Source organism: Vidua chalybeata, chromosome 3, assembly GCF_026979565.1.
Source record: "Vidua chalybeata isolate OUT-0048 chromosome 3, bVidCha1 merged haplotype, whole genome shotgun sequence".
Classification (NCBI taxonomy): domain Eukaryota; kingdom Metazoa; phylum Chordata; class Aves; order Passeriformes; family Viduidae; genus Vidua; species Vidua chalybeata.
Window position 1 is genome coordinate 69,219,574 of NC_071532.1, and position 23,221 is coordinate 69,242,794.

General features: G+C 44.0%; 1 protein-coding gene across 1 annotated transcript in view; it reads right to left on the reverse strand.

Annotated features, from left to right (window-relative positions):
- Positions 1 to 840: 840 nt before the first annotated feature.
- SOBP (sine oculis binding protein homolog) overlaps positions 841 to 23,221 on the reverse strand; it is a 112,971-nt gene continuing 90,590 nt past the window's right edge. Inside the window, exons 6-7 of the mRNA XM_053939253.1 lie at positions 13,287 to 15,241; positions 841 to 928 (exon numbers count right to left, since the gene is read on the reverse strand). Of these exons, the coding sequence (XP_053795228.1) occupies positions 13,289 to 15,241 (1,953 nt within the window). The 3' untranslated portion in view covers positions 841 to 928; positions 13,287 to 13,288. The remainder of the gene's footprint in view (positions 929 to 13,286; positions 15,242 to 23,221) is intronic.

Below are 23,221 nucleotides of genomic sequence, written 5' to 3' on the forward strand. Positions count from 1 at the left end.
AAAACCATCAGGGTTGAAATTTCATCCAAGTCTTTCGTGACGCCCAGCAAATATTCCCCTCAGATTATTTTACACCTTGAGGGAATTTTGGTCTTTAGTTCAACACTCTTGCTCTGTTCCCAAATGGGGCGCTATTTAGGGGAATTTAAAGAGAAAGCTGAGAAGAATAAACATTTACTGAGTTCTCTTGGCATTCAGTCTCTGAAAAACCACAGTATAAACTATTCATGCTGCTTCTTACATCTGTCAAATCAAAAATTAAAAGCCATAAAAGTGTAACACTGAAAATATGGCATTAGAAAGGATAAAGGTGGCCTTTGTAAAAATAACAAGGAAAGTATATTAGCCAATAAAATATTCTAACTCTTCATTTAAAAGTGCATCATGGGTAGGACAGAGATGACTCTGAAGCGTTGCTACTCCAGTATTACCCCTTTCCCCCATCAAAACTTGAATAGGTCCAAAACCATACAATGCAAATCACGATTCTTAGTGTAGCAGCAAAACCACAGCAGTTTTTCAAAGGAAAAAAAAATTAAAAAAAAATCCGTATCATTGTCCAGTCCCAAATATCTGAACTTCGAAGTCAGTGAGGGAAAAGTACCTATGTTGGTCCATGCGGTTTTTGAAACCTGGGTGAAAAATCCCCCCCAGCAAGAAACAAAGAGGAAAAAGCGTTCCGAGAGGAGAAGAGGGGTGGTCGCAGGAATGCTGAGCACACTGTGTGGATCTATGATGTGCTGTCTTCTGGGTCAAAGGCACCCGTGGGACCGAGACTTCCTCGGGGGCTTCATGACAGGAAGCTGCTTTCTTTGCTGGACTTTCAGCCAGAGGGGGTGGTGAGCGGACCAGCTGGTGTCATTCGGTGGAGTGACGTGGTTTGCTCTGCTCCCTTTCTCCATGCAAGGTACCCTGTCAGTGAGCGCTCCTGCAAAGCAGACAAGCAGAGGGGGTCAGGGAGAGCAGCAAGAGGCTCATTGCAGGCAGGCTGGGCACTGCCTGAGCTCATGCCCCACAAAGCCTCACGCTGGGCAGGCAGCCAGGCTGAGGCACAAGCCCACTGCTCCAGCCTCGCCGGCCCCTCGTGCCTCAAGGGCCATTGGGACAAACAGCCCCCAAGGTTCCTGGAAAGGAACATGGAGGAATTCCTGTGATAAAAAGCTGGAAGCTGATATAATTATAGTTAATTCTCAACAACACCCTGGCAGTTATAAGCTCCTGAGTCTTAGTGTTTCTAGAGGATTCTGAGAGATTCACCATTGCTACGTCCCTTGTCAGCTGGCCACGTAAGTTACCTAGCAGTGATTCCGCCTCCCTACACAGTGAGCTTTGGACTTTATCTCCTTGGATGGGATCTGCTGTCCCCTACAGATTTGGACTGAAACTCTGCAGTACTTATCAGCCTTAGTTTTGATGCTGGGGTACACTTTCCTTCTCAGTCTGCTTCACGACCTCCCCTTCACACTGGCTCCTCTGCAATCCCTCTCAACAATGTGCCTGTATCCCCTTGCCAAACCTCCACCCTCCTTACAGCAGAGACTGGAAGGCACATGGAATATGTCGACCAGCATAAACTTCCATGGCATAGAGACCATAATATCTAGGTGAAGGAGTAATGTTTGTGCTTTCAGGCAATGCGCCCAGTGAGATGAGCTTCTTTGTGTGTACAGAGAGCTGTGAACAAGAACTACACTGAGAATTGGGATGTATCCACCTACTAAGGTGAAGTACACAACTGCTTTCTGTCACATTTTTTGGCTTGAAATCTTAGTGTAAAAAGGGAAGCAGAGAAAATTAAACCTGTAATGTCTGAAGCCTCTCACTGTTCTCTCTTTCCATACATCAACAGAAATGAATTTCCATCCCTCACTAACCAATCTCATAGTACATGGTACAGCACAGACCAGTAAGGGATTTGGGAGGGAAGGCATAAAGAAGTTCAAGTGGCTCTTGATGCTTTCTGCCTGGAGCAGTCATCTAGCTGTGTAAGTTCTGTCTATTTTCCCCTGGTGCAGATGGACTCAGTGTAACAGGGTGTGCAGAACGGCGAGAAGGACCTTCCCTGTTGACTGGCTCATATGGCAGCAATTGCGTTTGATGAATGCATCTTTGTAGCAATCAAGTTACACAATAAAAATCCGTATCAGGCATCGCATGCAAAGTTCTATAAAGAAATGAGAACACGCTAGTCATCACTGCTTCGGAGCACTGCTACGCACCTCGTGCCAACACTAGCGTGCATGACCAGCACAATAAAGTCAGCTATTTATATCTCCCCCCAAAAAACCTAAATTACTTTTTAGGAGAGCAACATATGCTCTTCACCTGAGCTGAACCTGCCTTCAACACACATCAAATATTGCTGATCAGATAGAAAAATTGTATCGACCACAAAAGAATTTTCATCAGGGTAAAGCAACTTATGTGAGTTGTGCTGAGGTAAGCACACTGGGTTTTGCTTGCTTTCCAAAGTCAAGTAGGGTTGGGCTGATCCTGGGTTGGAAGACCACCTAGAAGTTAGAGGCAGGCTGTAGTTCAAACCCAGGAAGCAGTATGGAAAAGATGAGGGAAAGAGAACAAGTAAGAAGGTTTCTGCCCTATGGTTAATGTCGCGGTATCGAGAATAACTCAACTGGATGATGACCCAGCTCAAGCAGGTGGTTTGGAGGTTCATCTGTGTGGGCTCAGATAGTGATGCAGTGCTTCCATGCAACAGGTGAGAGCTGCACTGGTGCCCTGTGTGGCTGTTAGTCAAAACCTGAGCAATCGGCAGCTGTGACACAGGCTGCACTCACCCACACAGAGCTTCCTCTTTGGCTGATGCCTGACATGTAAGGATTTAAGTCCTTGCTCAGAGCAGCACAGAATTAGAGAATGGCAGGTTAATTTGGCAGCTCAGGCAAAGCCTCCCCAGTCTTCGCTCCCTCTCTGCAGTTACCCAGCTCTTTCCAGGTGCTGTTGCAGAGCTACAGCCCTTTGTCCTGTGGTGGGAATCTTGGTCCTGCCTGGTAGAGCCAAATGCTGGAAGTGTTCCCCACTTCCCTGCCACTGCATGCTGAGAGGCTAGGTGGCTCAGGTGTCCTTCTTTTGTTCCCCCACACCCAAGCACTGGTCCCTGTGTATCTGCTCCCAGCACTGCCCCAGGAGCCAAGCATGGCAGCATGCTCCTGATGGCCACCACAAAGAGCTGCTTTTCCACAGTGTCCTCCCCAGTTATGTCCTGCATGTCATTGACATGGCTTTGGTCTCATACACACATCCAGACACACACACACAGTTTTTTCCACGTTTGTTTCCCTGTCATTCTATGCCCCATTGAACATTTCTGTCTCCAGATTCACATCTTATTGTTCAGGAAAAATTAGAGACTGGGTGGGGAAGGCTGAAACAAACATTGATGTGGACTGGCATGGCAGAGTTTCCATAATTTAGCGTAGCACTTAATTCACCCAGACAATGAATGCTGATGTACTAAAAGAGGTCTGGTTCATCTGGGACATGCATGGCCCTAGAGTAAAGGCACTGCAATTATTTTCTCAGGGAAACGCTCTGAAGATAAACCACAAGAGTGCAGCTAAAGTCAGCATGGGAGCAAGCTCAGCCTTGGAAATACTCAGGAATCATCTGTTACTTGTAATAGTTCTGTAATTTTTTTTTTTTTTTTTTTTTTTTTTTACAATTCTTAAAGCAGTTCAAGCTTTTTCATTAAAACCTTCCCCTTTGAATACTTCATAATTTATCTTTCCATGAGCTAACGGAAGGGATGCCACATTGCAAAAGACGGGAGGACATTTAGCTCAAATGGGAAAACAAGCCTTTAAGCACCAAGGCTGGATTTCAAAGATAGTGATTTCCTTCTGCTCTGACCTTGCTAGCTAAAGATGCTCCTCAGCTTTGGGTCACCTGTGGAACTCAGGCTCTCCCTTCTACCGAAACATGAGCTGCAATCTGAGCAAACATTGTGACTTTAGGGAATGCATTGGGGAAGAGCCCTGGGATTTGCTTTCTATACCTAGGCAGAAGAAATGGTAAAGACACTCCCAACTCTATGAATTGTTGCACCATTTTCTCCAGGCTATTACTGATGGAGGGCAGTCTCTGGTTTATATTTTGGGGCATTCTGAGGTATCTACATGGATCATGCAAAGAGGAAAATGCCATCATGGTTTTGGACTTCTAATCTCTACATTGAAAGTGACCCCTACAGGAGAGCCTGCCAGGGCCAGTCCTGATTGTAATTGAGTATATCTCCACAACAGCAAAGCAGCCCAGTCTCCTCCAGTTAGTGCAGCATCAGTGTGTTTGCCAGCCTTGTAAGTAGTGTGCTTTGCCCCACTGGTGTGCTGATGTGGCAGAAAATATGATTTTCCTCTGAAAAAAAACCAGCCAGATTTTCAACAAATTCTCCCATTCTAAGCTGGGATAAAGATGACATTTTGCAAGGTATTTTTAAAAAAAATAACAAAAAGCAACCAACCTGCCCCCCCCCCAAAAAAAACCCAACCACAAGACACCTCCCCAAAAAAAATCCAAACCAAAAAACCAAACTGAACCAAACAAACAAACAAACAAAAAAAAACTAAACTGAAAAACTGAAATAGAAGGTAAACCAAATCCAGACAGTTTCTACTCTCCTTTCCTGAAAACAGGCAACCACTGTGATGTGATAACCCTTCTTTAAACCTCCGATTTTGTCTGAATCAGAATAGTAACTTCAACTTGTATTTCAGCAGTGGGCCTAAACCACTATTCTAAGATTCTTCTCCATTTCCTTGTTAAATAGCCAGAGAAAGGCAGTTTAACTGTTGGTAGTGGTAAGGAGGATGGTGAGGATGGGTGTCTTGCTGAGCCATAGTCTGTACCTCCCTAAGAGAGTTCTCATCCTCACCTGGGCTACACCTGGGCCTGGCTTTTTTCACCTTAAATGTCATTGTGGGCCACAAAATTATAACAATTACAATAACAAAACTTTCTGAAGCAGCAATGAACCTTCTTAGTGAAAAGTTTCAGCATCCTGCATCAGGAAGAAATCGACATTTTCCCATGAACAACTCCATTGTCCATAACCATCCAGGACTGCGTGCTTGGCACTGTCCTCATGGGGTTTCTCCCTGGTTTTCACAGCTCTTGTTCTGGTTCTTTTCAAGTCTAAACAAGCGCAGACACAGACTCATCCAAAAGCAAGGGGGCATGCTCAGGTGGCAAAAATGTCATGTGGATTATCTTGTGGGAGAACGAAGAGGAAAAGCTCATCCAGAACACATAAGGAGCAAGTGGGTGAGACCTGGCATAGACCTCAGTACAGTGTCAGGCACCTTAGGGCATCTCCCTTATCCTCAGCACTGAATTGGGCACTGAAAAGCCTGCTTTGGGCCCAAACACTGCTTTAGATTTTATCTATTTCTCAACCCTAGAAGACAGGAACAATGCTTTTACCACCAAGATGACCATTTCAGCAATAATTGGCAAACTGCCTCAAATAAAACTAAATTGGCATTTTAACTGATCTTTCAAATTTAGGGTCAGAATTCAAATTTTCAGTGACTTTGTCATGTATCCTTTCTAGTCATGTTCAAGATTCTCTCAATTGGAGCATTCCTGTGGGAAAGGATTTTTTTTCTCCTCTTTTTGAATAAGGAACTTAGAAGTGGCAGCACAAGTGGTTCATGAAACTTTATAAATATTTGGAGCATAAGCAGACGACATAAAGTTTTGCACTTAACCACGTGGGCTCCAAATAAATAGCTGAAAATTGCTTTAACCATAGGTTTCAATATCAATCACCTGATGATGGGATACAGATCTTTCCAGAGAGGTCAGAATTCCATAGTTATGTCACTCAACACTACCCAGTCCCAAACCCCCTTATTTCTTAATTTTTTTTTAATATCTGCCTTCATAGAAGATGATTACATTACACAGCATGGAAGTCCAAAACTGGGACTGGAAGATGGAGCACAGCAGGGAGTATGGGTGTCCTCTCAGCAAATGCAGTTCAGCCTCCTTGCCTTTAGATAATTTGTTATTGAAGGTTGGCTCGAATTTAAGGCAGCAATGTTTCAGAAACACTTGGAAAAGCAGGCCAGCTGCAGGGCGGATATCATTACAAATTGAGACACATGTTGTACAGGAATACCATTCTCTTCAAATACCAAAGTTGTGTCTGGGGAAGCAAAGCCACGCAAAGGAGTCGGAGGCAGGACCTCGATCCGTAACGTGCCGAGGGCCTTCAACTTGCATTAGAGGCACCAAGCGCTGAGTGCACACAGTACTGAGCAGGATTAAGCCCAGATATTTAATCAGCTGTAATTTTCATGGTAGAAGCAAACATTAAATAGTTGAGGGTTCTGCAGAATGTTAGAGGTTACTCCAATTCATGGCTCTCACGAGATGATCACACATGTTTCCAAAGACAGCTTTCAGTCCTGCGAGTGCACTGCAGCTCATTAACAAAATAATGTAAATAAGGTCGTGATTAGTAGGTCTCAGCTGTGAGGCTTTGACTAGTGGAGGCACCCAGAAACATGCTTACCTTTATGGGACCAACAGGAGACAGCAAGTAATCTGGAAACAAAAATTACTTCAGAAAGTCTTGCTTGCCACTGTCTGATTTCCTCCCGACTTCTTGCTTAAAGAGCTTTATTTCTACTGTGCTTCAATCTTCCACTGTGTTTTTTTTTAAACAATAATTTAATTTTATCTTAAAATCTATGGCTCATTGCTTGAGTATGTCCAACTTTTTTACAACCACAGTCCTCAGAAGTGTTTTGCTCCTTTCTTTCCCACTTTCAGGTATTGCTTGTAATTCTGTTAAGTAAGTTATAAGCTTCTCACAGTTGTTCAGAGCTCACTGCTCCGCACTGAGGTTGGCCATGGTGTTTCAGGGTCAAGCTTCACAAAGGCTGTGAGGTGCTTAGCTCCTCATCAGATTTCAGTGGCAATCAGACACATACCGTCCAGCATCTCGGCCCCTGCATGTCGAGGCAATTGATGTCTAGATTATATTTTCACAAGTGTTTTTACAAGACTCTGTTTTACTGTGGTCTTTGTTGTTAGGGACTCTGTATTTAATTATGAGTTGTGCTTTCCTCCCCACCCCCATAAAATTTCCCTACACCACTGACTTCGATGGCTTGACAGCACAAGGACAGGCTGATGAAGAGCTCAAGTCTCCCCATAGGGCTGTTTCACACTTAACACTTTTCAGTGCAGCCAAACCCGCTTTGAACCAACTTAAATAAGGGGAGAATTTTAGACCTTATACATATGGCAGTGCCTGATCAGTCTTTAAATCCTGGCAAAGAATTATGAGCAACTCATTGTTTCAATATGAATGTGGGTTGTACCAGCTTAGGGAATGCATGGTGCTTACTTCAGTTCAAATTATTTTAATTTCATAAGACAATTAAAACTAAAAATGGCAAGTAAGCACCAAAATTTTCTCTGAAATCAGTGGTCTGAGGTCCTGGGAGCTGTCAGGTAGACTACAGTCTGTAGGTGTCATAGGTTCTTCAGATTTCTGTGGGTCTGTCAATTGAGCTATGCCTTTTTTGGCTGTCAAGTTCTGGTCGTGTGTTTTGTTTGCCAACAGTCCTAGATACGTATTACCTTTACAAATCAGACCAGGTGTAGTTATTTTCTAAACTGAGTTCAAGAATCAGATTTCATATTTGAAACATGCACCCCAGGAGGTTTTATAGAAAAGCAGGAGGAGCCCATCAGAAATCAGCACTTGCTCCTTTGATTCAAAGAGTGTGCAGTGATCTATGGCAGCGTACCACGAGCCTGCTATTTACTGCCACTGAGACGGAAGTTAGCACTCCCACACCCCGGCAGCAAGATGTGGGAGCTGAAAGCTACCCTGGAAGTATGTCATTTTATACTTCACTATTTTGAGAACCTTTTTTTTCTTTTCTTTCCTTTTTTTTTTTTTCCCCTGGGAAATCCTTTTTCTGATTTAATGCACCTGAGAAGGTATACAGGCAATTTTGAAACATAAGATCACACTGCTAGAGTCAGGCAGCTCTCAAGGGCAAAGCTTCAGTTCCAAGCAAATGTGTTTAAGGCTTTGTGGTGTTAAAAGTCTCTCCTCTCCCCTTCTGGATAAATGGAAAATTTCTGTAGGCTCATAAGAAGCCAGGTGAAGGAAAACTTCTGAAGCAGAAGTGTAGGTGTTAAGTGTATGAGTCCAATTACTCTGCTGATTTAAATTAGTTTGGCACCAGTGGAACTATATCCAGTTAAAATTAGCTAAGGCTCTGGCCCGTAGTACCATGTCAACAAAGATGACTAGCATAGAAATGTGTTCAAATATAGAAAAACTGTTTTCAAGTATATCTTTAAGGTCAAATTTTGTCCTGATCATAGCAAGCTGGGCAGAGGTAAGAAAGATGTTGGTAGATAGATACCACAGTGACAGATGAGAGATAAAATCTCTAAGGTTAAAAAAAAGGAGCTTAATAGCTATACCCCTTGCCTCAGGAACACCCAGACCACAGCAGGAAATCTTGTGCTGGACCATTATGGGCAGAGGAGCTCAAAGTAGGATATATATTACTTCTGCTCTGAACGGAGTGTTCTGCATGCTGTGTATTTTTATGAGTACAATGCATGGACTAGACAGCTGAAGGTTTGGGCCTTTCACATAGCAGATGCTGACCCTGGGACATACAGGTTGGCTCTGTAGGTGGCCATACACCTATTATTTCCATTACTTCTGGAATAAATTCTGCTCTCACAAGCAGAAGAACTGCTTCCTTTCCTGACCCCTCTGTCCCCAACACAGGATTACCCAACACACACACATATGCACACACAGAAGCTAGTTGTGGGTTTAGTATGTGTCACTTCATTTTCTCATTTAGTTTAACAAAACTATCATGTTAAATCCAAGCAGACCTCAGTGTTTTCATTTCTTTGTTTTAGGAAACATTGACATCAAAGCTGGCGGGTTAAAACTGATCCCACCAGGGCATAAAGCATGTAGGCAGGCAACACTAACACTGCTAATTTTAGAAACTCACATTGCTCAAACTTGAAAATATAACACTCAACAGAATACTCTTCCTAGCTTCATTCTTTTATCATAGCAGGACTTTGGCACTGAGACATCTTTTGATAGTTTTTCAAATTGCATCAAGTTAGAACAGCTTGACAGTCCACATCCTGATGGAGAAACTAAACTTTAACATCAAGGATTATGTTGCTGATTAGCACTTTCAATAATCAAGTAATTGGTACATTAAATAATTCAGAAATTGGCAACTTTCCCGAAAAGGTCACGCTTGCATTGATTCCTTTTTAGAGAGTCCATGTTGCTGTTACATGAATTCAATCTGTCTGTCCAGAACTCTAGCGTAAAAATATTTGGCTAATTTCCTTCTTGTCACACAATTTGATGGGAAATAAAATCCAGGAAAAGTTGCACATTACGGCAATATGTTCAGATTTTCCAATTCAAGTAGGTGAGAAGCAAGAGAGAAAAAAACAACTGTCTGGACTTTTTTTTCTCCCAGGTTAGTGTGGCCAGTGCTATCAATACAAACCTCCAAGGGCCCAAATCAACACATTTGTTCGTGCAGCTTCTATCCTCTTTCTAATTTATTAGAATTTCTATGAGGTTGGAGTCTCTCTTAAGGTATCCTCCCCACAACTGGACTGCAGAAGAAGGGTTTTATCTCCCTGCTTCCCGACCTGGGCAGGAGGAACTAACCCATGGGCGTGGCAGAGGTCAGGGCTGCAGGTGCAAGAGGCTACACTGATGCTCTCCTCTCCCTGTTGCCCCCTCTGCACAGACAGAGAGGCTCTGAGCCCTGCTCAGTTCTCACAGGCAGGGAGGGCAGAAATCTAAGGTAAAGCCCTTTTGCTCCCCTAGACCGGTTGTGACCAGCAATGCTGAAATAGCAAAAGAAGGGCTCTGCATGAAACCACAGAGTCCTCACCTCTAATCAATCATCAGAGCTGCACAAATCACTTGTGTGTGCCTTGAGATGCTCAAAACCCACCCACATTTCACTGAGGTACCCACTGGAATGAGATGGTTACTTCTGCAGATTTGGAGTATCCTCTTTCCCTTGGAGAACATGAGGACCCTGGTGTCCCATATCTTCTGCACAGAGGCTACTTTTCTTTTTCTGGAGGAACAGGGGGGGTGGATGAAGACTAATAACCATCACCATGCTGTGCTGTGCTACTGCACAAGCCCCAGGGGTACAGCAGACACCTAGGCTGGGCTTCTTAACTTCCAGTGTCTATGTGGACTTCTAGGTCTGTGCCAGTCACCCTAAGTTTACCTCATTACAGGCAAAAATAGGCACTCCTAGGGCACAATTCATCTGAACTGTCTTAGCTGTTGACTCTGGGATGAACTCAGCTGTCTCTTTGAAGTGCCTGCTTCTCTACGTTAAAGAGAGTTTAGACAATTAGTTCAGCTGCATCTTTGTTACTGATGTCTGTATCGGGTCAGATTAATCTTGTCTGGCAACCTGAAAAGTTTCCTGTAAGACAACCCTTACACTGAGGCAAAGAAATATGAAAAACTCAGGATGAAAGGGGAAATCGCTATTCCTGAGGATAATCACAATGGCAGTTATTAACATTTAGAGAATACAAAGGGCTGAGGACAGTAACTGAATGATAAAGAATCCTTGTCTTTCCAATGCAGCTTGTTCAGTTTGCCAACTTTCTCGCTCACATACTATCTGTGAAGTGATGTCATGAATAATCATGTCAACAGGCAAAAATACACAACTGGGTGAAGCCAGAACTCTCTCTGAGGGTTTAGGCTCTGGCTTTGAATGATACTAAACTCCTCTTGGGACTGGGACCTTGAAGAGGCAGCATGGCTGCAGCGTGGATAGTCCAGGCACGCAGAAATAGATGCTGAGAACCAGCCTGTCTTTGACTATGGAGTAAACACATAAATGTGCAAGTCTTCTAGCACTGTCTTGAAATAAGCAGCTATGAGGAACTTCAGCGAGGTGGGAAAAGAAGGGTTAACCATGGCTCTCCTAAAATTTAATAAAAAGGATACAGCTAAACAGTGGCCTTCTCACTAGATCAAATCACTACCCCTAGGTAGAAGCATGCATACATTTATGAAGGGAATCTTTCAAGCTCCAAAGGTAACACTGGGGTTTGCAATAAAGATACTGCTGCTGGAGGACATACATTCCATACCTCAGGGGCAGGTAGGGGGATCCCCACTAATGGGACCTACGAGTGTGTAAAGAATTTAAATATTAATTTGACTTAAAAGTTACTGTATATGCTGATTACTAGACTGAGAACGTGGTAGTTGTCCTCTCTTTTTATTAGTGTATCTTTTATATGTGTCAGCACATGCTGAGAGCAAAGAATAATGGTTGTGTTCCACCAAAGAAAGTAAATAAATGCTGTTGGTGATCAAGGGAAGAGATGTTTCCAGCCCTGCAACCAGCACAGGGAATGCAGTGTTAACAAATGAGAAGGGAGTCCTGGCTATACTATGTACCTTTGATGGTGCAATTAGCCCACACTGATGGAGCAGGGAGATACTGCAATGGCCCAGATTACACAGCCTGCTGCTGCTATCTGTGGCTGTAGGTGCCAAACACCACTGCAGTCATTATTTGTGCTACCAAGGACAGGGATTTACTGGAGGCTACAGAATATTCCACGGATTGTAATGAAATCTGGCATGTCACCAAGCCACATCTGGCAAAGCATCAGTATTTTACTGCCGAACAGATTTCTTGCAACACCCACCATTTCCCCTTTTCCTGAAAGAAGCTCTCCGTGCTTGTGAATCTAAATAAATCCCATTACATTAGTTTTGTTAAGGAACATATTCAGTGCAGGTAGCACAGTGTGCAGCTGCAGTGCCAGCTGCAGGTTGAGCTCCAGGGAGGGACAGGAGCCCAAGCCTGAACACCATGCAAGAGGATGGGAATGGACATTGATCCTTTCCATAACAAAGGACAAAGGACCAGACACTCCCAACAACCCCCAGACTTTCCTGTGATTAGACTGTGAGGGTATACAAGGTAAAAAAGCCCAAGGATTCCTTTGTTCTGGATCCCTACTCAAAGGCATCAGCTCAAGCTGTTGTTTTGTTATTTATTTATTGCACCATGATGAAATTATTTTAATGCTTGGGATAGCTAAGAACTCTGCTATGGAAAACCTGGGGTCAAGCCAGTGAGGAAACCCGGTCTGATTGTGTGAGTGTGGGGTGTGTAGCTGTGGAGGGGCTTTTGTCCCAGCTTAGGTGGTACGAGAGTGGCTGCCAGAGCTGTTCTTGCATGGTCAGACAGGAAAGATTCGTTAGAGAGTTTCTCGCTCACAGGTTTGAAGCATCAGACACATAGTAAACTAAGAGTTTTACAAGCATCAGACACATAGTAAATTAAGTTTTACAAAGATGCTACACTATCAGAGGGATTCAGTAGGCTGGAAATTGGAAACGAAGGATGAGAGGTTTCTGCATCTGGAGCACTGTCCTTGGACAAGCCATGGGGGGTTGGTGAAGTTACCCATATCTCTGCCTTGCTTTGCAGCCCTACCAGGAGCCACAAACATATAGCAAGCACAGGGCTGGGGCAAATCTCAGCTGCTTTTCTAAGGTGGGAGACTTGCACCAAAGGCAGATACCTCAGGTAAGGCAGTAAAGCCTCAAGGCAGAGGTTTTGCTGCAACAAGCTACAGTGGGCAGGTCCCAAATAGACAGCAGTCCCTAAGAACCAATACACCAGAAAGGAAAGCTCATGGAGAGGAGTTCAGTCTCTAGAGAACAGCTCAGTGGAAAACCAGGGTGCAGTCTGGAGGCAGACCAAAGTAAGATGGTTGGAGGTGGCCATTTGCTAAGTCCATTGATCTGAGCAGGAAACTGCTGGGTCATCCAGCTCTATGCTATGCTGCAGGGCAATTTCAGTCATCGTGAAGGCTTGAGTTGCTGTGTAACTCAGCTGGAATAAGTAAGCAGATTGCCCAGACCTGTACCATATTCTAGGCAGAAAACCACTGACTTTGACATACACAGCACAATAACTTCACAGCCAGAACCATCATGATATGTTCTGTGAGCAAAAGTGTAATGAGGCTGCTGATGAATGGAGTACTGACAAGTACAGATGCAATACAGCACAAAAAACCAATACTACAACACAAAAAACAATAGTTTTCTGAAAGTGCTCATAAATGGAATTTGTATCTTTCTGTTTCATAAAGGCCACATCCAGATGAGTTTGACCTCATACCTGAAAATACTGAATTCTATTCACACAGAAGGCAGTAGTGATTACACAAACCTTTACTTATTCTGATTTCGAATTCGGAGACACCTCCTTTTCAATGGTGGCTCCAGATCCTCTGGCCCTGTGCTGAGCATTGGCGTTGAGATAATGCACGGCGCAATAGCAGTCTTTTCTGCTGGTTTTGGCACAGGCTGGATCACGCAACCTGTCTTGGGCAGCATCCTCAAAGCATATGCATGGTCCTCGTCTGCTGGATTGTTAAGGTTTGGGTCCTGTTTGTCTCCCCCAGCCAGGGGCTCCTCCCCAGTCTTCTTGCCAGCATCTCCCTCAAGGTGGCAGTTCGACGCACAGTTGTTCTCCTTAACGGACTCCAGCTCGCTCACCGCCAGCTCCTCCGGGGACTGGGGCTTTTTTGGCTCCTGGGGCGGCTCCGGGTTCTTGGAACCCTCTGTGCTCTTTGTGCCATTCACAATGACGTTGCACACCGCTGCGCCAGCTTCCAGTCCTGGCGTGCCAGAGGCCAAGGAGACGGGACAGCAGTGAGCTCCGTCACTGCACGGTAACGTTTTTGAGTCAACCGGGCTGCAGTTGTCCCTGCAGTCACTGCAGTTCCTTTTGTCTGAGCTACCAAAAGCCAAATTTACAACACTGTTAGGTTCACGTTCAACTTTCACTTGGGCATGTAGAGCCCTGTGGATGACATTGTGCAGCCTAGACCGGTGGCCTACTGTTAGGTCTATCACACCGTCCTGTGGACCCTGTAGCACACTGGGGAAACCAAATTTACTGTTCACTGGACTACTAGGTCTGACAGTCAAATCAACAACTTCATTTTTACTGTGCTCCTGAAGCACTTTCGCTTGATTAAGGGACTGGCCTGAGCAGCTCGGTGATGAGTCAGAGGATTTGGATGATCCTTGCTTTGACTCTCGAGGGGATGAAGAGCTATTGGTTGGCTTTGCCCCAGGCGTCTCGCTGGAGGTACTCGGAATGAAGCTTTCGCCATTGCTGGAGAAGCCATTGGGGGGTTTGGAATCGTTGATGTGAGGGATGGGGATGGGAATGGGGATGGGAACGGGCAAAGGGACAATGACAGGATATGGCACTAGTAGAGTTGGGGGTGGCACCAGTGGGGCAAGGGATGGCAATCCAAAGTTCATCATCTGTGGCATAGGCATAGGACCATTTGGCATCATGCTGACAGGGGGGAAGGGAAGGCTGGGCAAAGGAGCTCCGGGAGGGGGAGGCGGCAACAAGCCAGGAGGATTCCCAGGCATGGTAGGTGTTGTGGGGGGATGGATATGGGGGGAAAGCATTGGCCTGTGCATGGGGCTGGAGGTGGGACCCATATTTCTGGGACCACCTGGTGGGGGACCAATTCCAGGAATCATTGGATTGGACAGAGGGCTGTTAGGATTTGAGGCATGGTGAGGTGGCCCACGAATAAATGGTGGACGGATTTGCTGCATAATTTGCTGTTCCATGAATATGGGCAGAGGAACTGGCCCACGGTTTGTCATCACCATGGGAGGACTGCGAGGAGGGACACCAATTGGAGGCACAATGCTAGCAGGTGGCTGGACAGAAACTGGTGGAATATTTGGATTCTCACTGATGGGAATAGGTTTGGGAACTGGCGTGGGGATTTTAGTGACAGAGCAGTTGGCAGTGTCAGACGGAGAGGCAGTGGTAGACGCTGATGGTCCAGGGCCTTGAATTTGGCCAGCTGCAGACGCTGGGGATGGGGCTTTTCTCCGAGCATCTGCTAGCGGTATATTCCAAGAATCTGGAGTCAGCAGCTGCACCCCAGTGCCTTCTGCTTTATTTTCGACTGGAGGATGTAATGTACTGCACAGTCCAGCTGGAAGATTGGCCTGTGTCTCTTTGTAGAAAATGTCCATTTTGTACTGATTGAGACATTTTGCACTGCAGAACTGAAGCCTTCTTTCCCCGTCCCCAAAATCCAGATACTCTTTTGTGTGTCTTATGTGCTTACACCAGTCACATACCTACAACACAGTAATAAAATCAAATCAGGTAAGAAAAGCAATCTTCTCTTCATAGTGTTATTTTAAAAGTAATTTTTCAGTTGCTAAATACATTATTTTTCTAACAGGATAAAAAGAAGTTACATTTGTGAAAACTGCACCTTTTTTTTTCCTCCAACATATTAATGAAGTGAATGCCACTCCCTTTTCTGGCTCCCATGATCTCAGTTCTACCTTATATGATGCCTTATATGTCTTAAACCCAAAGCACAGAGAAGAATCCTCAGCTGGCATAAACTGTTATAACACGCATATGTAAGTATGCAAAGTCCATATGAGTATGGCTGTGATTACTCCTTGGTGGTAATCTAAGCACGCCTGTGCCATCTGAGATGCCATACTACACAAGGACTGTGAGAACTGGAAAAGGACTCAGAAAATTGCTGGAAATGAACACAAACCATTTTCTGCTAAACTGCAGCACACAGTAACATTTAGTATTCTACTAAGGGTATCAAATAATCAAAGGGTATCAAAGTTGGAAAGAGTGTGATATTTCAAAATGGCATCACAAAGCAAAAAGCATCATTGATTCTTTGCCCTTCATTCCAAGTTGAATCTTGGAAAAAGTCAGGATATTTGTGTAAGGTTCGAATAGTCCCAATTTGTGATGTTTCAGCAAGCTGGAATTATTTTCTGAGTTGTTTGCCCACTCTTGTATACGAGTCGCTTTGAGTAAAACTTCTTGGCAAGCAAGGACCTTTTTAGCAACTTTTCAAATACTACAGCAAAAAGTTTGCATTGCAGGCTCAATTTTGTTTTGTTTCTCTGCTTTCCATTTAATCCTTTTTTTGTGTTGCTATTGGTGTGGTAAGGGCACAGCCAATTTTTTTTTTAAATAAGGCTGCAGAACTAATTAAGCTGTGAAAGGTTTTCCCAGTTGTAAACCACTAGACACCAAAGTTCAAAAAATAGTCATTCTAGGCTTCAGAATCCATTACTTCAGAGAAATTATTGTGATTTCATTAACACATTAATTTTGCAACACCAACAGCTCTCACAGATGGTGAAGACATGATCTACAATTCAAATATGACTCTTGTTTGCACAAATGCCTTTCCTTCATATGGCATTTTAAACAAGAATTAATATGAGTAATCTTGCCATAGCTATAAACAGATAAACAGATGTCAGATTTTTCAGTGCCTCACTTTTTTGACAGAATTTTACACACACAAACCCCCTCCATTTTTGTCATTTACATTAGTTCTCAAAATACTCCACTGACAGAGATTTTTGGTGCTTCCTATCAGCATGTTGAGCCTATGACCATGTCATAATATATCCTGGTATTGTTTGCTCTGCCTTTTCCAAATAGCCCATATTAACTTGTTTTGAAATGACTCTATCTTTTGTACAAAGGAAAAAAATACACAAAAAAACCCCCAAAGAAGACTATGATTGTGAAAAGACTGCATTAAAAGGATAATTAATTTTAATAACTATTGGCCATATAAACAATTCAAAACAACATATGCTGGGCATCTAATTACCCATCTCATTTAACTCTCAGCTTTCCTTTAATATAAACAGTGGCAACATTCTTGAGTTTTCAGTAATGTATCTTTAATGTATAGACACACACACAACTCTGTGCTATGGCTATTAGCCCATTTAACTCCTGGACCTTTTGGCTCTCCTGTCAGGTCGCTGTTTGTTTCCTTCCTGCTCCCCTCCCCATTCACACACACTTGTGCACACACTCCCTCTCTTTTATCCCAGCATTTAAATCAAGCTAAATAATCTCTTGAGAAGCAGCAACCCCTAAGTCAGCCCTGAAGTTTGTGAATGCAGGACCCAGATTTGTAGCTTGGGCATACAGACATTGTGCTCCATGAGATAAAGCAGAGGGGCTGCTGGCGCTGCTCGGCACATGTGGCATCAGCAAGGCTGTATTTCCAGCATGGTGCCTTGTGGCAAGAAAGGAAATTTCCCGGTGCAAACAAGTCTAGCCCTGCATTGAACACACAGTGATGGTGTCACACCCTAAAATAGGTGCACAAAAAGGCTGTCAAACACACAGAACTGTTGAGATAAATGCCTGCACTGCCACGGCGCATGCATCCCCTCCAAGCGTGGGGCAGATGGGAAAGCAGGAGTGCAGCAAGCAGGGCAGAGGGGACAATCCCACTTCCAATAGCTCCTGGATTTTATCAGGTATCAGCTCTCCCATCTGCTCCCCACAGGAAGGTTCAGTGGCCATCACAAACAGCCCTGGAGTTTGTGCTGCAAATACTGCAAACACACAGCAGTGGTACCGAACCATCCAGTATATTTGGCATGGGTGTGGGTTTTGCCACCCACCTGGCACATCGGCACATATGATGGAACCATCCTATAATCAACCTCCTGAAATTTTCTGGCTTGCCACTATTTTCAAAGGAGACAAAAGAGGAATTTGTGAGTCTACACCATGAGGTTAATAGGATACTGTTTAACTCAGTGGAGCTGCTGAATTTACCTTAAAGTAATTTCTGAGCAAGAGCTCACTGCTGTAGCCACAAAATGCTATCTATTTTGCATGTATGGAATCAGGATGCACTCCACCACACTCCTGCTTCTGCTTGCAGAGTATGCTCTTGCCCTAAGGGCTGGCAAAGATGCAGAGGGTCTCCACAGGTACCCCAGGAGCTGTACAAAGAGATACTAGGAGCTCCCAGACAGCTCCTGAGGCAGGCTGAGGCAGGATGAAGCCCACCCTGGCCCATCACCATCTATTTGCAGTGGAAAGACAAGGAGAAGAGTGGCCTCAGAGGTGTCTGCAGAAAGAGATGGAGCAGGACTCTAGATGCAGCTGCAGTGAAGACTTGCCCTTCCTTTGGGACAAGGAAGTAAACCACCTTGTAAACCTGCTGCCAAAGAAGTGCCTGAGAAATATGAGTCTCCTTATCTTTCTAGGAAGAGCCCCGTCCATAACCTTAATTAAAGGGACTGAAAGGGAAATACAGCCCCGCAAAAAAATTGTGGCATCTTTTCTACTAATTTAATTTTATTACTCAGCATTTGAAAAATTCACTGAAACACTCCACTGTATTATTGTTGTATTGATTTGTTTATCTCCAGTGGGCTCCTGTGTCTCTCCTGGCTAAACAAATATTTTCTCTTCCTTGGTAAAATATTTAGAAATCCTGTTTGCAAATTCTCTACTGATTTCTCCAGTTTTCAATAATTTGCTGAGGAACAAGAAACTCTGCATCACTCACATATTGATCACAGACCCTTCTGTATATTTTATCACTAGATAAAACTAATTAAAGCCAGAAAAATTAAAGGCAGCAAACTTGTTCCTCTGAATACCCTGCATAGACCAAATATTCAATAATTATCTCATTGATTTCATGCAATATCTCAAAGTGTTGAAGTTACAATATCAGTGAAAAATGGCCATCTTCTATATTCATGTATCTCATAATTTTCTTTTGTTTTTTCTCTCATTCTTTTTACATACATAAGCAATCAGTCTGTGCTGCTTAGTTAAGAAAAAAGGTATAAAAATGTGGGATTCATATGCAGGTAATATGACACCTCACAATACCATACTAAAAGGCAGAAAAACAGTCTCTACAACAACAAGAAAATTAGTGGAGGAGAAAAAAATGTCACTTAAGAATTAATGAATCAAGTCTGTCTTACAGAATTGATCATTTAAGATGAGGTCAATGAATTTATGATACAAATGGCTATATCACTAGAGGTAATAAAATGGAGCAATAGCATTCATTTTACATCTAACTAATGATGTGCTCAGACTAATTACAGATTTCTTCTAAAAGCCTACACTGATTAGTTCAGATGTGATAGGTAAAACATATATATCTCTCCATTCAATAAAATAACATTTTCTTATGTGTAGAACACACAGCTGATGTCTTATTTTTTTAAAGTACTTGCATTCTGTACGGAACATCACTGCTCTTCACAACCAGAATTCAGCTCAGAATTTCTCTGCTCATGTGTTCCCTTTCCTTCCCTTTTCCTGCCTCATCCCTTCCTTTCGTTGTACAACCAAGAGAAGAGCTAAACTGTTGCAGAGTGCTTATTGACACTGCACACTGGATTTGGTAGTGCTTACACATGGGAGCAGCTCCCTAGGTTTCAGTGGGATTAGTCACAAGCATTAATGCTGTAGGAACACATTTGGAGGGTCTGACCCAGCACCAGTGGAAAACAATGAAGAGTCTCATCTTTAACGCGATCCGTCGCTTTGGGTCTGTTGATTAACACTGGCCCCTGCTCACCCTGGAGTCATCAAGAGCTTTGTCCCAACCTCAACAGCAGCAGAGGCACAGATGGGGGTTTTGGAAGGAGCTGCAGAAGAAATACCTAGAGGGTCAAAACTTGCAAGGTGCTAACAGATCCCCTATGCACCTTCATCTCCTTTGGAAAACAGCTCTAGGACTGCTCTGCAGCAAGCACACTTCACACCATGAATGCTAGAACATGAATACTGAATGACAGAAAGATCAGTATTAAGATAATGGCCTATCTCATTCAGCTGCAACACAACAACCCTCAAGAAGATTAAATTTACCTAACTGGGGCATATCCAAGGCTAAACAACAGAATGAACATTCCTTCAGTACATTTAATGTATTTATATTTTGGTGGCGGGTTGCCAGCATGCTACTTATAAGCTCAATGACTTGGTATCATTTATCTGCTTTCCTGTGAAACACACAGCAATCTACACCAGGAGACAACTCAGAAGACACTGCATCAGCAGAAACACAACTCGTGCCTGATATGGGAACACCGAAGAAGCCAGGACTGAGGGATCCCGTAATGCTCAGATGTCTCTAATACAAAGAGCAGGAATAAAGCCATTCCTGTTGGCATCCATATCTTTATTTTGATAGAAACATCCAAAGGGGAGTCCAGACATGGCTACGAGACTGCCTTGCAGGCACAACACAGGATCCTGCTGTGCCTAAAAGGGCCACACTTGGACTTTAGGCACCATGTAATTAATACTTAAATCAATTGGCTGTCAAATGCAGGCACAAAGTTCACACATTGGTGCAGTCCACCACTAACCTTTGAAGAATAATCTAGTATCAGACACTACTTCATTAAGAAATTCACTTGGCAAAACCTGTTTGTAGAGGTATTTACATCAGCCCTAGAGAAACCAGGAACAAGTAGCAGTGGAAAAAACACTTCTGCGATGAAAGAGACCCTGTGCCTCTTACACAGAGCTTTGTATGACTATCAGCTCCATGGTAAAGCTTAGCAAGAAGACAGAAAGTGGTCACAAAGGCAAAGACATGCCACTTTCAGCTTCTCCAGATCCAGAGGGTGACTGACAAAGCTCCTCTCCTTGCTCAGGACAACGCCACTGGGGAACATCTTGCACAAGGGAGGGATGAATCACATGTGAGGACCAGGCTTTAATCAAAGATGCTGAACAGATGCTGAAGATTATCAAAGACTCACTTCTTGGCATAAAAACCATGTATTCAACTTTGCTGAGTAGTTCCTACTTCCTTTTCTTACTGTGGTATCCAAGTGCTGTCTCTTTATATACGCTCAGGCATATGTTCTGACTTCACAAACACCACTGCACATTTCCTATATCCTGTCCTGGCCCTGGTTGCCTTTCCTTTTAGCCCAGACTGGTCCTGCACGGGTCTTGGAAGTTCCCTGAAGTTTCCAGTACTGTCACCCAGGCAGGATGTGCAAGGCATGGAGGCAGAGGCTGCCACTCCATCCCAAAAGCCACAAGGTGAGGACACAATGCCTCTCCCCTGCACACCCTCCTACCAGCCAAACATTGGATACAGAAAAAATCTAGAAATTAGGAAGTGGCTAGAAACACAAATACAGAGGTTTCTAGTATACAGCCAAACGAGTCACAGCTAGTGTTCTAACACACAGCTCAGTCACACCCTCTGCAGAACACACAGCAGTGGCTGCAGCAGGCACCTTGAGACCCAGGCCCCCTCAGAAGGCTGGGAGCACTCCCGGCAGGACACTAGGGGAAAATTCAGTCAGTTAGGAGGAAAGAAACCTACATCTGTATGTCCTGCAGGACTATACCTAACTGTCTCTAAAGGAGTGTGAAACCTCTCTCTGCTGTCCTTGTCAGCTCCCCAAACTTATTGGGAAATGTGGCTATCTGCAGCCTCCCTTCTTTTCTCCATTTATCCATCAACAAGGCTTCTCTTCAGAGCAGGTCACCTAAAAGGTAATCCCCTCAGAGATCCCACCTGCAATGCTAATCCTGCAAATGGCCCTATTTCTGCAGTCTTTTGCCTGATTAAGAACAGAGAAACTTTGGTGCAAGAGCTGTACCTCAAGCGTTAATGTTTTCAACACTTGTGAGCACAGAGAAGCTGTGGCCCCAGTGGAGCTCTGGGTCAGACTGAGACCTCCTGCAAACATCAGTTTTGGTCTGTATCAATCTTCACCTCCTCTTCTGCTCACCTTCTGAGGGTAACCTGCTGTGGAACACCCCCTCAGGAGCCAAAGCCCTGAGGGCTCTGAGGGCATTGCTCAGTTCTTGGCACACACACTGATTTGTTTGACACACAGGTTGTTCCAAGGCATTAAAGTTCCCTTTTAGCATTTCCTGACTCAGAAAAAGACAAATATGGAAAAAGAGCAAGGTAGGCACACTGCCATGCCAGTTGAGAAGGTGGGCAGGTGAAGATTTGCAGAAGGACACAACCATGCTCAGAAGAATGGAGTCAGAATGAAGAAGAGAGGGGTAATGTGTTCCACCCAGAGATGATGGAAAATGACAAACTCCTTTGAGAGGTAAGCAATAATCAGCATAATATCCTAATGCTGTTGTGCTTTTTTCACAGCTAATTGAGTTATCACAAAAGGTATTCAGCTGCCAGCACCCAGCACCAAGAGACAGAGTGGGTGCAGCCTTGCCAGAAGCTGCTGTCGCTCACCGGTGTGCCCCACATTTCTCTGCTTGATCCTCCTCCAAAACACCCATGCTCAGGCTTCCTCCTGAGAAGGACCAGGCAGCCTGGGGCACAGCCAGTGCCTGGGCAGAGTGTGCAGGGTCTGCATGTCCAGCACTGCAGCCACCATGTGCTGGCCCATGGGGCTGGGGGCTTTGTCTGGGGGTCCCCGGCAGGCACACAGACTGTCCCTGAAGGGGGAGGGCAGTTCACAGTGTCTGCTTTGAAGACAACTATGACTAAGTCCCTGCCTCAGCTGTCATGACTGGGAATTGATGCTCTTTCACTACCAAATGTCAAGCAATACTGTAACAGGCATAATCCTAAGTGTGGCTCTATGCAGTTTTCCAGCCTCGATCACCATTTTTGATGTCTTATTGTAAAACATTCAGCATGTTTATTGTGGCAAGATTTTTCTATCCAAGATGGCTTGTGATAATTTTTTTATACTGATTGTTCCATTTGAATGGAGTGATTATTATAAAAAACAAAAAGAATCATTCCAGCTGAAACCTGCTGCGAAGGAACCCCGAGGCAGGCTCTAACACACTGTGAATGTGGTTACAATATAGCTCATAGCGATGCTAGGTGTGAAGGAAAACAGATTTTTACAATGTTTGGAGCTTTGTGTAAAAACAGTTGACAAAACAGAACACTGCAGTTGCCTACAACTTAAAACTGTCCTGTGACAAGTTTCTCTCTGTTAAAAAGATACCAAAGCTTGCCTGCCTGATTGTTTGCTCTTTCCCTGATGTTATCCTGCTAAACGTCTTGTCCTTTCAAAAATCTTTACCAGTTTTCTGAGTGAATACTGATTTTATGTCATTTAAATGCAGGACTCACTCTGTCTCCATTTTTCATCCTAATTATGCAAAAGTCTAAGCTACATGAAGCATAAGGAGAAAATAGAGTTATTTGGTAATTAATGGCTAATGATAAATTGATTCACTTTTTTGAATCATTGCAGTTGTCATCTGTGGTATTTAAAACATAGGGCTTTTCAAAGCCCTTGGGCTGCTTTGTGTTG